The 14,708-nt window shown below is 38.8% G+C and overlaps 1 protein-coding gene across 1 annotated transcript; it reads right to left on the minus strand.

Annotated features, from left to right (window-relative positions):
* Positions 1-6,267: 6,267 nt before the first annotated feature.
* On the minus strand, positions 6,268-8,001 carry LOC111904849 (uncharacterized). Its single transcript, XM_052767316.1, has 2 exons — positions 6,993-8,001; positions 6,268-6,902 (listed from the first exon to the last, which is right to left on the minus strand). The coding sequence occupies exons 1-2, from the start codon at positions 7,999-8,001 to the stop codon at positions 6,268-6,270; spliced, it is 1,644 nt and encodes a 547-aa protein (XP_052623276.1).
* Between the last annotated feature and the right edge of the window lie 6,707 nt (positions 8,002-14,708).

Here is a 14,708-nt window from a genome sequence, read left to right on the forward strand (position 1 = left end):
TGCGAGAGTCACAGAAAACGAACTAATGTGTATTTTTTTTCCCGCTTCTGTTTTGTGAATACTTAATTCTGGATTAGGTATAATAGCACATGATATAAAAGACAAAGTAGTCTAGAATATAGGCTCATAGAATAATATCATTCTACTAAGATCCGTTCCTCACTTTCTGAACAAATAAAGGCTTGTCAATTGGTAATAGCCAAATGGGTAATCATACTTTTAAGTTTAAACATCGTGGGTCATGGTTCACATGAAGATGGTAATAGCCAAATGGGCTCCAGCCAAGTCGATACTAAGGTGTAAAGTTTGTTCATTATATTTGCGTAGTTATTAAAGGAACAGTTAGCCAACACAAAAGCAATTACACACTCTACAAAATATCGTCACCATTTAACTGTTTCCTATTGTCTTCTTGCTAAACACAGTTTAGTATATAGTTTAAGTGTTTATAAATAAATGTTTTTTTAAAATATAACAATTATGTTGTTTTTAAATTTGATATAATAATTTCTATACTAAATTTATATAATATATTGATTATTTTGAATTATATGATAATATATACATCTATTATAACTTCATAATCTCAATCGATTGAATGAAATTTCCATCCGCGAACTACATATAAATAAAATTGAATATAATATATGTTTTAATGTTATTTAAAGTTGTTATTGTTAATTAATTTTTTAAATTTTATTTGCTTAATTTTTTAATTTCTATCATTATAATTATTTAAAACATCAAATATTATTTTTTAATTTTAAAGGTAACAATATAATAATTTATATAGAGTTATTTTTATATGTTGTTATTGTTAATTATTTTAAGCTACTTATTTGGAAACTTTTAACGATTATACAAATATATTTAGGAAATATTTTAGTTAAATTGAGATTATAATTTAGTTTTTTGCATTTATCACTATAATTTTTCACTTTTAACTATTTATAAAATATTCTTTGGTTTTTTAAGTGGAACTGAAATTTATATTTAAGTTGACATTGTAATGCGCAGAAATACCTATATAGTTTAAGTTTTTACAAAGATATGTTTTTTAATATAACAATAACGTTGTTGTTAAATTTGATATATTAATTTGTATAATAAATTGATATAATATATTGATTATTTTGAATTATATGATAATATATACGTCTATTATAACTTCATAATCTCAATCGTTTGAATAACTTCTACCCGCGATTAACACATGAATAAAATTACATATAATATATGGTTTAATGTTATTTATAGTTGTTTTTATTGTTAATTAATTTTTTAAAATTTATTCGCTTAATGTTTTAATTTCTATCATTATAATTATTTAAAACATCGAACATCATATTTTTTTATTTTAAAGGTAACAATATAATCATTTATATAGAGTTATTTTTAACTATTTTTATTGTAAGTTATTTTAAGCTACTTATTTGAAAACTTGTAACGATTATAAAAATATCTTTAGGAAATATTTTAGTTAAATTTAGATTACAATTTAGTTTTTGCATTTATCACTTTTAATTATTTATAAAATATTCTTTGGTTTTTTAGGTGGAACTGAATTTTAGATTTAAGTTGACATTGTAATGTTATATTTAAGTTAACAATTTAAGTATTTTGTCCAAACTGTTCAAAAGTTGTAGCTTAAAACTGATAATGGTTTACATATATAACAAAATATTAAATCTAATAAATTAAGTATAATATATTAAAAGTTAAAGACATAACTTTAAGTATAATATCTTGAAATTTACGTTTTTAGTCATGTTTTGGGCATTAACTGAATTATCAAATAACATAAAAATCTATTAACTTATATTTTGATACGATCTAATATAATCCATACCATATAAACTTACTTTTACTTTTATAATATCCAATATATATTATAAGTTTATGTATAAAATTAATATAATCTACTTTTCTTATGTCCGATATTATTTTTTGGATAAAATAAGAAATAAGTTGTTTTGAATGAGCTAGTAATAAAAAATATTAAACAAATAAACTTTGTATTACACTATTTATATTACACCAAAACATCCAAGGTTTCATATATGAACTTTCAAATATTAAACATTGAAATTAAGAATGAAGTCATATAAAATATATCATTATATATAAATGTCATACATATAACCATATCATATAACATATAATTAACAGAACATTCATGTATAACGAGTCTACAGTGTGACTGGTCCGCCAGCACCGGCCTTCAGTCCACCTGGTCCACTCTCTCTGGGTATATATTATGACTGGACCGCCTGGACCGGGCCTTCAGTCTATCTGGCCCACTCCCCGATCCTCAGCACGTCTGGACCGCCCTCTCGGGGCCTTCAGCCTATCCGGACCACTCATTGGGCTTTCGGTCTGACTAGGTGCCCTCTTGGCACTGCAGTCTATTCGGTCTGCCCTGGGTATGTTAGCCTACAGCACAAAGCAGGACCCGCCTCAACCCAAACCTGATAGCTTATTTTATTTCCTTATTTTATTAGTTTATTTTTAGATTTTTAGATCTTTTTATCATTAATTCATTGTAATTTATTTATTTTTCTTTAGTATGGATCATAATGGTAAAAAGGGGTATCGATCCTCGGGGAAATGGTTGTATTCAATCACCAATGCAATTCAATAGAACTAGTGAAATTAAACTAATTAACTATAATTAAACTAAAAGGGGGGGGGGGGGGGGTTTGATTACTTGAAAATTAAAATACTTGAATAACTAAAAACCTTGCAATTAAGGAAGTTGATGAGATGCTCAAAGGTTGGGAATAATTGGTTAACTAAGGCAATTCAACACAATGAACATTTGTGTGTTTATCATTAGGATCTAATACAAAGTTTATCCTTCATCCGAAATTGGTTATAGCAATCATGAAGCATGATATGCCAAGATTCCTCATAGGTAGTATGGAGGTTGGGGAAGCCCACAACACACCTTCTTAATTAATATCAAGGGTCAATTGAAGCAATCAATCCCAAGAAATCAATTAGCCTTAAGAATGAAGGAATCCCCAATTCCTAGAGGATGTCAAATGCTTACACATCCATAAAGGATATATGATTCATAAGCTAGAGATGATTTCTACCATCATAAAGCCTTTGTTCTATATAAATTCAATGATCTAATACAAAATCAATGAAATAAATTAACTATTGCTCAATGAAATACTAAGCTCATGATCAAAGCATCAAATAAGCATAAGAATTGCAAACTAGAACCATAAACATGGAATAAATTGATAATCAACATAAATCCTTCAAAACCCACAAACATTCATTGGTTTTCAGCCAAAGTCAACCAAATAAGAGTATTAGCCACTCATGGCAACAAAGTAACAAGAACAATAATTTAATTGCATAAAGAAACTACCTAAGATTTGGAAAGATGAAAGGAAATGGTTTCTAGCTCCCAAAATCGCCTCTTGCAGGTCTCCAATGCTGGAAAAACGTGAATTAGCCTCTAGATCTGATCCCCAAAGGTTATGGCAAGCCAAATGACCAAAATGCCCAAACTAGGCAGTTGCGCGGGTACCCGCGCGACGAAAATTTCACCCGTGCAAATGTTGCTGTAATGCTATTGGTCCACCAAGCCACTCCACCCTTCCACTACCAAAGATTCCTGTGGTCCCCCCTCCCTTGTCCATGTAATTTGAAATGCACCAATCATCATTTAGCCACCAAATGGATGCTCCAAGCCCAAAATTTGAATTTTATGATCCATCTTCACAAGCCCAAATGATTCAAGCCACTAACTTTCAAAGCCCAATTCTTCCTCTTTGATTCCGCCAAGCCCAATAATGCCTCGGAAGCCCACTAAGCCCGTCTGCAATCAACCCGCAACCGCAACAAGCACCGAAAAACCTACAAAATATCTCATGCAACATAACAAGCACCCGGTATGATCCATACTAAAGAAAAATAAATAAATTACAATGCATTAATGATAAAAAGATCTAAAAATCTAAAAATAAACTAATAAAATAAGGAAATAAAATAAGCTATCAAATCACCCCAAGCTTAAATCTAACTTGTCCTCAAGTTAGAACAAGACTAAAAATGAGCTCGGGATGAACTATCTAAAAAGGAAAAAGAAAGATACCATAGAACTTGGTCAACATCAGTCAACATGGTTAGAATTAGTCCTTCAATGGACCCTACGCATCTTCAAAATGTTCCCCGCTTTAGAGCCGTAAACCACATTCTTAACCACTTGATGGGCGAATAGATCACGGCTGGATGCGGTCGCGGTGTGCAAGACAAAGGAAACAGAGATGCGCCCAGTGGGGGCACTTTAAATCACCAATGTAGACCATAGTGCACGAAGGAAATGCGCCTCTTCACACACTATGATTCCTACATTTGTCAGGATAAAGTGTATAATAACGAAATAGGGTTTTGCAGCACGGCCTCCGGGCAAACATCCTGTTTCAGAGGCTTCTCCCTTGTACTGTCTTTTACAGTCTACCGTCTCATCGTCGGGGCCTTTTTTCACCAAAAATCATAAATAAAATAAAATAATAAAAACTCTACTTAACCTAAATCTAAACCTAACAACCTAAATCTTCAATCTTGAACTTCTGTTATTGGGTCTTCAATCACATTTGCTGCTTAACATCCATTTTTTTTTGGCAAACTAGATATATAACATAAGTCTTGAACTTGGAATCTTGTTCTTCTTTTTGTGTTTCTCTTTTTCTTCATTTTTCTTCTCTTTTTTTTTTCTTTGCTTTTGTTGCTTTTCTTGAATCATCTTTAATAGGCTCTTATTGTCTTCACTTTTTCAAATTTCTTCATTCTTTGTGTTGCTTCTTGGAAGGTCTAAGGAATTTCACCAAGTAACATAGGACTCCAATAGTGAAAATTGAGTGGTAGATAGAGGCTAATATGAACACCTAATGATCATTGACAATGTGCCAAGATCAACTAAAAAGGGTGGGGAATGACTTAAAAATGGGTGTTACTGAAAATACTTGGTCCCTAAAGATGTGAATTGGGGGACCCACTTCAAAGTTCATCAAGCACCTCAATGCAAGGTGTGATGAACAAAATCTATCTAACTATCTACTCTAGACTCCTAAAAAAATAACCTATCTTAAAAAGGTGGTGAGAATCTAACTAAGCAAGGCTCGGACGAGACTCGGGAGTACTAAGGGGTACTCCCTCCAAAACCAAGATGCGAGTCTTCAATATCTTCAATGTCTTCAAAATACCTTACCGGGCTAGTCTTTGGTCGCACACATTGGCATGACCAACCACATCCCTTCGCACCTAGACCCAATCAAGCTACCTGCATCTGACCCCCACACAAGCAGTCTCAAAGTGGTATGTGAGTCTCAAAACGTGTCCCATTTATCAAATACAAGGAATTCCATATCAAGACCCGGGACCAATCTATGATTCAATACTTATGACTCGGCGCTATGGTACCTGTAGGGATGAGAAGACAAGAGAGAACAAAAATGCATGAACCTAACCTAGAATGCATCTAAAAAGTATGAAAATTAGAAAAGAAAGAAACAAAATATGCAATTTTTTTTTGAATTTTTTTGTGCAATTTTTATGAATGACCTAAATGACTTACTCTAAATGCAACTATATATAACCTAAATGCAATAAAAACAAAAGATAAGAAATACCTCACCCCAAGCTTAAAATTAAGCATTGTCCTCAATGCTTAGGATGAGAGTAAGGAAAGATCATACCGGGATCAAGGTGGAGGAGGCCTGCGAGGACGGTATGGAAGCAACACATGGGTCGCACAATGATGCTTGGATGGAGTTCTTGGCCGCCTAAATACACATGGATGAAAGCTTGGTCACACAAAGGACGCATATGAAATGGCTCCAAATTTTCTTATGAAATAACATATTTGCGCGGGTACCCTCGCAAACTTTACGCGGGTGGAGGGCAGCCGCGCGCACATGTCAGAATACATCCCATGTTGGGGTGATTTGGAACTCAGAATCTGCGCGGTTGGGGGTCGGTCGCGCAACGGCTGCGCGGGCTCCCGCGCACAGCAATCAGAGAGCACCCCATGTTGGTGTAATTTGGAACTCGGGACCTGCGCGGCTGGGGTCGGTCGCGCAAAAGTCAAATTTTTGGAAATTTTCAAACTTCACCAAAATCACTAGAAGACTTCTATATGCTTATTTTTAGGCCAACTTCAAGTTTAGAAACACCCAAAACTTCAAGCGGAGATTATTTATTCACAATGCATTTATTTAACGTCTTTGCCAAGACATAGCCTCGCTTCCGTCAACCTTCATAAATCGGTGTTTCCATTGTTACGTTGTCGAATTCTCCCGTGTCAAAGTCTTCATAAAATAGTTTCAAATGGTGCCCATTCACTTTGAAGATTTGGTTTTTTTCTAAACTCTTGATTTCAACCACACTAGGATCAAACACTTTTATAACACTAAAAGGTCCATGCCATCGAGATCGCAATTTTCCCGGGAATAGCTTTAAGTGTGAATGATAAAGAAGAACTTTTTGACCCGGAATAAAGTCTTTTTGGGTTATGTGCTTGTCATGAACTGCCTTTTTCTTCTCTTTGCACCTCTTGAACCTTTTAATTATCTTCTTCTTGACCACTTCCAGCATTGGAGGATCCAATCTTCTTTGAGTTTCCCTCTTAGGATTACAATAATCTTCCATGATTATCTTGTCTGTGCATACATTAGGGCTTATCCTGTTTATTGGCTCAATCACATCAACCCGATACAATGGAGAAATGTTGCTAGGGTACCTCATTCCTTCAAAGATGTTGAAGTGAATGGTTTCTCCATCAAACTCCATAGTTATCTTTCCTTTATGGACATCAATGATTGTGTGAGCGGTATGCATGAAAGGTCTTCCAAGGAGGATCATAGATGATTTGGAAGGAGTCTTCTCTTCAAGATCAATGACATAAAAATCCGCCGGAAAAACAAGTTGATTAACTTGTACTAACACATCCTCCAACACTCCTCTTGGAGACACACTTGACTTGTCTGCTAATTGAATGATTACTCTGGTTTCTTCCAAAGGTCCAACATTGAGAGATTGAAAAACCGAATATGGCATCACATTGATCGAGGCTCCAAGATCTAACATGGCACTTTTGACATGCAAATCACCAATGGTACAAGGGATAGCAAATATTCCCGGATCCTTGCATTTGGGAGGTAACTTCTTTTGGATAACTGCAGACACATTTGCATTGACTTGAATCTTTTCATTTGCCTTGAATTTTCTCTTCTTAGTGCATAAATCCTTGAGAAATTTTGCATAACTTGGAATTTTCTTAATAGCATTCAATAGTGGAATGTTGATTTGGACCTTTCGAAAAGTTTCAAATAATTCATTTTCTTCCTCTATCTTCTTGGAAAAGGCTAACCGGGAAGGGAAGGGAGGTGGTATGACCAATGGTTTGATGGGTTTGTTGGAAGATTCAGGTTGATCAATGTTTGGCACAACCGGTTCCTTTGGGGGAGCTACAACTTTTGAAGGTTCAACCATGATGACTTCATCTGCTTCTTCTCTTGAAAATCTTTTAGGGTTGCTTTCTCCGAGTGTTTTCCCACTTCTTAAAGTTATTGCACTCACATTGGGGTTCTTCTCGGTTTGAGATGGAAGTCTACCCCTTTGTTCTATCTTGTTGATAGCGGTGGCCAAGTCTCCGATTTGTGCTTGAATGTTTGAGAAAGTGTTCTTGGTCTCTTGTTGAAATTGGGTTTGACTTTGAGCAAGAGAAGTAACAAGTTCTTGAAGGCTCGTTTGATGGGTACCACTTGATTGACCTTGTTGTGGAGGTTGTTGGTAATTTGGAGGGTTAAAAGAAGTTTGTGGACATGGAGGTTTTTGGGAGGGGTATTGTGGATGTTGAGGTCTCATCAAAAGATTTGGTGGATTTTGCTTTGGTGGATAAGGGTTGTTTTGGTTATTCCTCCAATTTGGGTTGAAATTGTTTTGAAATCCCTTGGGTCTTGGTTGGCCTTGATATCCGCCCATTGCATTCACATCTTCTGGTTCACTTCCAAGTGTGGGACACTTATCCGTATAATGGCCCGTCATTGCACAAATACCACATACCATCAATTGTTGACCACTTCCCACCACCATTTGACTTAACACATTAGTCAAATCCAAGAGCTTTGATTCCAAGTGTTGAGTGTTGCTAACTTCACCAACCACTTGTGTAGAATTTCTCTTCATGTCATTTCGAGTCCCAAAATTCCTTTGATTTTGAGAAATGGTACCAAAAAGTAATCGGATTTCGTGAGGGGTTTTGTTGAAGATGTCACCACCACTTGAAGCATCAACCATCCTCCGATCTTTTCATTCATACCCTCGTAATTTTTTTGAAGAAGTAGTTGTTCGGGTATATTGTGTTGAGGACAACTTGTACACACATTATTGAAGCGCTCCCAAAAATCATGAAATGTTTCATTTTCCCCTTGACGAATCCCCAAAATGTCACTTCGTTGGCTTGATATCCGGGAGGTGGGATAGAATTTGCTATTGAAGGCCTTGAGTAACTCTTCCCATGTGTGAATAGATCCCGGTGGTAAGTTGAATAACCACTCTCTAGCTTTGTCTTCCAAGGTGAGAGGGAATGCGGTTAACTTGAAATCATCCAATCTCACATTGTCAGCCAACATGCTAACACATATCATATGAAAGGACTTCAAATGCTTTTGAGGGTCTTCTCTATCCAAACCATGGAACTTGGTAAGTTGATGGATGAAACTTGACTTCAATTCAATCCCTCTGCGGTTTGCAGGATAAACAATAGCAAGAGGTGTATGAGTAACATCCGTTTCCATCATTTGTCTAAGTGTCAACTCTTGATGGGGATTGGGTGGATTGGGGTTATTGGGATATTGTTGCAAGTAATTGGGTGGTTGTTGGTAAGGTGGGTATGGGTATTGTTGGGGATTGTAGATTGGTGGTGGATAAGGTTGGTAGTTAGGGTATTGGTTGTAAGGAGGTTGTTGTTGTGGGTACATTGGGTTTTGGTACATTGGAGGGTGTTGGTAATTGGGTTGATTTGGGTAATGTACTTGTTGAACTTGAAAAACATTGTTTTGAGGTTGGTTGTTTTGGTGGAAGTGTTGGTTTTGTAGTTGTGGTGGTGGTTAATAATTGGGTTGGTTTTGAGGAGGGGCTTGATTCCAAGGTGGAATATCAATGAGAGGTTCTTGTGGTGGTTGTCTTGGTTGATGGGGTGGGGTATTGGCATCTTGATTGATTGGGTTTGGGTTGGGATTGTGAGGTGGAGTGTGATTCATGGCTATGTGGTTTTCAAACGGAATGTCTTCAAAGGAATGACCAACAATTGGAGAACTCGGTTCGGTGTCGGTATCACTTGAAGTATGAACTTGATCTTCTATGTTGATTAGTGGAGAAGAGGAAGAATCTTGAACTAGTTGTTGCTGCTTTGCTTGTTTAGCTAACTTTTTCAACCTTTTTGCTTCTCTTTCAATTTCCGGATTGTAGAGTAGTTCACCGGTTCTTGTAGACCTAGGCGTAAACAATCAAATAACAATAACCAAATTACCCGGCAATGGCGCCAAAACTTGTTGGGATGTCAAGCCCACCAAGCAAATTACACCCTTTGATTACTAAATAAACGTAATATAATGGTAAAAAGGGGTATCGATCCTCGGGGAAATGATTATATTCAATCACCAATGCAATTCAATAGAACTAGTGAAATTAAACTAATTAACTACAATTAAACTAAAAAGGGGGGGGGGGGGGGGTGGGTTTGATTACTTGAAAATTAAAATACTTGAATAACTAAAAACCTTGCAATTAAGCAAGTTGATGAGATGCTCAAAGGTTGGGAATAATTGGTTAACTAAGGCAATTCAACACAATGAACATTTGTGTGTTTATCATTAGGATCTAATACAAAGCTTATCCTTCATCCCAAATTAGTTATAGCAATCATGAAGCATGATATGCCAAGATTCCTCATAGGTAGTTTGGAGGTTAGGGAAGCCCACAACAAAACCCCAATCAAACAACCATGTGCACATATATAAGATAATCACGTAAGAGTCCATAGACAAGCAAATCGATCTAGCAGATCATATAGCATAGCAACATCCTAACCAGGATACCGGCCTAACCGGTCACTAACATAGCATCATCCTATATAGCAGGATACTGAACTAAACCAGGTCACTAACATAATATCATCCTAACTACCAGGATGCAGATCTAGCAGATCAACAAACATATCAAACAAAACCAGGATACAAATCCGATAAAGGGTCGGCCTTGGTGATTTAGACCCCGTTGATATAGTGAGGATAATTCGCCTCGCAAGTAGCTCGGAAGGTAGCTTCAAACTCTTCCAGATGTTGCTCCAACTTCAACACCTATATTCACCAATGCCCCTTTGCTATCAAAATCCAATTTACCAAAATACCCTCAGAAGTCCAATAGTCAACCCTTGGTCAAAGTTAAAGTCAACTGCCAAAGTCAACAGTCCATGTTGACCTCAACTCGTCGAGTACAACCAGCCAGTCGCCGAGTTCCTTGTATAACTCGCCAACTTGCTGAGTTACAAGAGCGACTCGTCAAGTTCCTAGTGTCAGTGGCCGCAAACCCCTTGGTTAACTCGTCAGGTTTCCCTATACAACTCGACGGGTTCATACGTGTCCAAAGGTTGGAAAAACCCTAGCCGACTCGCCGAGTCACTTGACTGACTCGCTGAGCCCAAGGCAATCTTCATCAGACTCGCTGAGTCGTTCATCCGACTCGTCGAATCTACAACTATCTTCATCCGACTCGTCGAGTTGTCCTGATACTCGCCGAGTCGATTCACTCCTTCATCCAAATAGAGGCTTTTTAAGCCATGCTAAGGCTCCATATTGTAGATCCAGTCCCCCAAGGCATGTTTATCACATAAAGTTGCAAGCTTTATGTGCATGCAAGGTGCTAATGACCTAAATCAAGCTAAATAAGAGGTTATAGGAAAAAGAGCTTCACCAACATGCTAAAGACTGAGACTTTATGATAATAAGAGCCAAGATGAGCCTAGATCTGAAGTTGCAACTTCAGATCTTGGTTCATCACTCGAAATGCAACACCAAATGCCCAAGATGGCCCCAAAACTCAAATATAAAAGGGTATATCTAGAAGAAGCTCAAGGTGGTGACTTGATACCTCCAAATGATGATAAACCGAGGTAGACTTCAGATCCCCAAGTGTTCCTTGCTCAAAGCTTCTTGATCTTCAAGCCTTTCCTTACCAAGATCCACCTTTCAAGCTCAAACATACAAGTATGGAGAGGAAGTGGAGATTTAGGGTTTCTGGACTCACAGGGGCTGCAAGGGAAGCTAGGGGCAAAGGATCCTTTAAATAGGGTACAAAACCCCAAAATTTAGGGTTTCATCTGCCAGTTCCTACTCGTCGAGTCCCTTCTTGGACTCGGCAAGTAGGTCACTTAAACATGCGGATCAGCCCACTGCTACTCGATGAGTCCGACAACTGACTCGTCGAGCAGACCTTGAAATCATGAGAAATGATCACCACAAATTGATACACGGGAATCTGGGCGTTACAATTCTCCCCCACTTGAACTAGACTTCGTCCTCGAAGTTTGCTGCGGTGAACAACCTTGGGTAGTGCTCCTGCATCTCTGCCTCCGACTCCCATGTCCACTCGGACCCTCACAGGGGCTCCCACTGTATCTTTTCCAAAGGTACCTCCTTGTTCCGCAGAACCTTCACCTCTTTCTCTCCAGAATGGCCACAGGCCTCTCAACATAACAAAGGCGCTCACCGACCTAAAAGTCATCCAGCGTTACTACCGCCTCCTGATCCATGATGCACTTTCGTAATTACGAAACGTGAATGATGATGTGAAACCCAACCGAACCTTTTAAAAAGGTCTATCCTACTAGCCATTTTGCCAACTGACAAATCTTGATGATCCAACGTATCGGAAACCCAACTTTCCCTCTTCATGAGGCGAACCCTTTGTGTTGACAGGACAATTGTACCACAACATCATACAAAAATCAATCCACTGAAACACGAACACTCATGCATGGCCCAATCAGCCTCGGGATGGAATACCAGGCATGCCCACGACGGGTCCATTCATCCCTAGGACGGAATGTCCTCGCATCCTACACATGAATCCCAAGTCATACACCTACTTCAACTCTTCCTGCTACCATATGATGCTTCTCAGACGAAGTCGAAATCTCCCTGGTCCCACTTGTCTGTCCACTACCCACAACACCGGACTCCTCACCGATTACTTAACCAAAAGACCCACACAAACGGTAGTCCCATCCGCCTCCCACAAAGAAAATTGACTGGTTGGACTTGCTTCCACGCCCTGCTATCAACCTCTACTATCACAATGGACGCTACATGACCCACGACAGCCTCACCTATCACTTAATCTCCAGCGACCCATCTCCTCCTCACTTCAGAGACACTATGGCTCTTCCACAAATGAAATTAACCCATGTCAAGCCAAAATAACTCGAACCATCATCAACATACTTACCACTACTGGCCCACCAGTACGGCACTCCTATCTATCCCATATCACCCTTCGGATGGGAATACCGATATACCAAGTCCAATTGATCATAGGGTCCGGTCATCCTCGGGATGGAATAACCTAGATTGGAAAACCAACAGATCGAATCAATTCAACCATCAAGTTGAAACCATCAGGGTTTGTTGGCCCACCGCCTCAACCCTACTGCTCCTCTTGAGTCTTCGTGCCTACGACTTTCAGTCGGCCCGCACTAGGTATCTTGGCCTACTGCATAGAGCAGGACCACCTTAACCCTACCCACATGCCATGTGTCCCTAGATGATCAAGAGAAAGATCTAACCTGGTTCCCAGAACTTGACTGACATGACATTCCAATTCCAAACCTTCTTAAAGTTGATGAATACCCATTCGGATCTACTCCCAGCCCCAACTGGAGTATTACCCGATCCAAGAAATGGAACCTCGGAGACAATCCAAACTAATGAGCTCACCAAGATCCTCTGTACTCCACCTGATCTCTAATAACAACTTCCGATTAACCCATAAATACACCGGAGTCTTCAGTCCACTCCAACGGCATGCTTAATCCCTGGGACCGTCCTACTCATTGCTATAGCACAACAGTCTACTCAATACCTGCACATAGATCTTCAACAAATACAAAGTCTGTAGCATGACCGGACCGCCTCACCAGGCCTTCAACCTATCTGGACCACTCTCAGAACCTTCAGCATGTCTGGACTGCCCCTTCAGGCCTTCAACCTGTCTGGACATTGCTGATCAATGACCTACCGAGTTTTCCCACTGAAATTGGTATTGAAGATGCTTAGAAAATTTTAAAGAAGATGGGGTATGAAGGCGATTCTCCTCCTACAGTGAAAAAGCTTCTACCACCCTATTGGAGATTCCTAGCCCATGTGTTTGTGAGCTGCATCTCCGGTAGGAGATCTGGTGCAGATGAAATATCCCTGAGAAACACTAGAGCTATTTTTTCTCTTGTTGCGGGGATTGGCTTCAACTTTTCGAGGTTTATCCTAGACGAGTTTGTGGTCAACATCAATTCCATCACACGGGATACCTTCTTGATGTATCCTAGATTCATTTAGCTCTTCATCAACAAACAATTTCCTGACATGGTAAAGGAGGGAGAAACACTTGATATGAAGTCTTTGGGCCCTCACACTTTTAGGCTCATTAAACAAAATCGCAAAGGAAAAGTTATCTTTCAAGGACTATATCCACTGGTTAAATTCGGACGATTTGCTGAGCCGAATAACGCGTCCGAGTCCCATGGATCTTCTGATAAGATATCTTCGGAGCCTACTTCATCAGAAAGGGTGATCTCAGAAGGAGATGTGATCACTGTATCATATCAGGAAGGAGAAGAGACAGTTGCTCCTAGTGTGTCTGGGGATGAGGAGCATGACCTGCGATCAGTCCAAGTCGAGAATGACTACAATGAAGGGTCTTCCAAGAATGCAGCTGAGACTGATCAGTATGAAGACCTTGATCATACAGGTTTTGATAGAGATAAGATTCCAACCAACTTTGGAAGCAATGATGACTTCTTGTCGAATGTCAACCTCAACACATTGCTTGATAATATCAGTGATGTTGCTAACCCAGCAATGGAGATATGGGACTCTGAAGACGTTCTCGAGTCAACACCCATTTCTACAGATCAAGTGGTTGATTCTATGGCTCCAATGGTGACAGTGTCAGGGATTCCTCCCCTTGACGTTGCCTCACCTATAATTGAACCACTTTAGGGTGATGATACATCAGACCAGACCTTACAACCTCCATCTAAGAGAAGAAGACGTGATCCTAGGTTTGGGCCTTGATATTTTGACTTGTCTTATGGCATGCCGATTACAACAACGACTACCCCTGCTATCGTATCAACAGAACCATTTTATGGAGGTCCTAGCACCACTTTTGAGGTTGGTGGCTCCTCTGCTCTACCAGGATTCTCTCTTCCTGGGGCAGATCCTGATGATGCCTCTGTGCGGTTAGCTATGCATCTCGCTCAAAATGAAAGTGTAGATCCTTCTTCTCGCGACAAAGGAATTTCTTTCAGAGAAGCTCACCAAGGAGTAGATAAACCGTCGGTTGATGAGCTTCAAAAGAAGATCAATGTCCAGGATCAGAGGAACATTGAACTTGACATTCAAGTCAATGATTTA

Source organism: Lactuca sativa, chromosome 1 (genome assembly GCF_002870075.4).
Source record: "Lactuca sativa cultivar Salinas chromosome 1, Lsat_Salinas_v11, whole genome shotgun sequence".
In the NCBI taxonomy this organism is placed as follows: Eukaryota; Viridiplantae; Streptophyta; class Magnoliopsida; order Asterales; family Asteraceae; genus Lactuca; species Lactuca sativa.

Bases quoted from the DNA above. Each gene is read 5' to 3' on its own strand.
- LOC111904849 (XM_052767316.1), bottom strand. From the start codon at position 8,001: ATGGGCGGATATCAAGGCCAACCAAGACCCAAGGGATTTCAAAACAAT. The intron at 6,903-6,992 runs GTGTGTCTCCAA...TTGATCTTGAAG, and splicing joins TCAATTAGCAGACAAGTCAA to AGAAGACTCCTTCCAAATCA.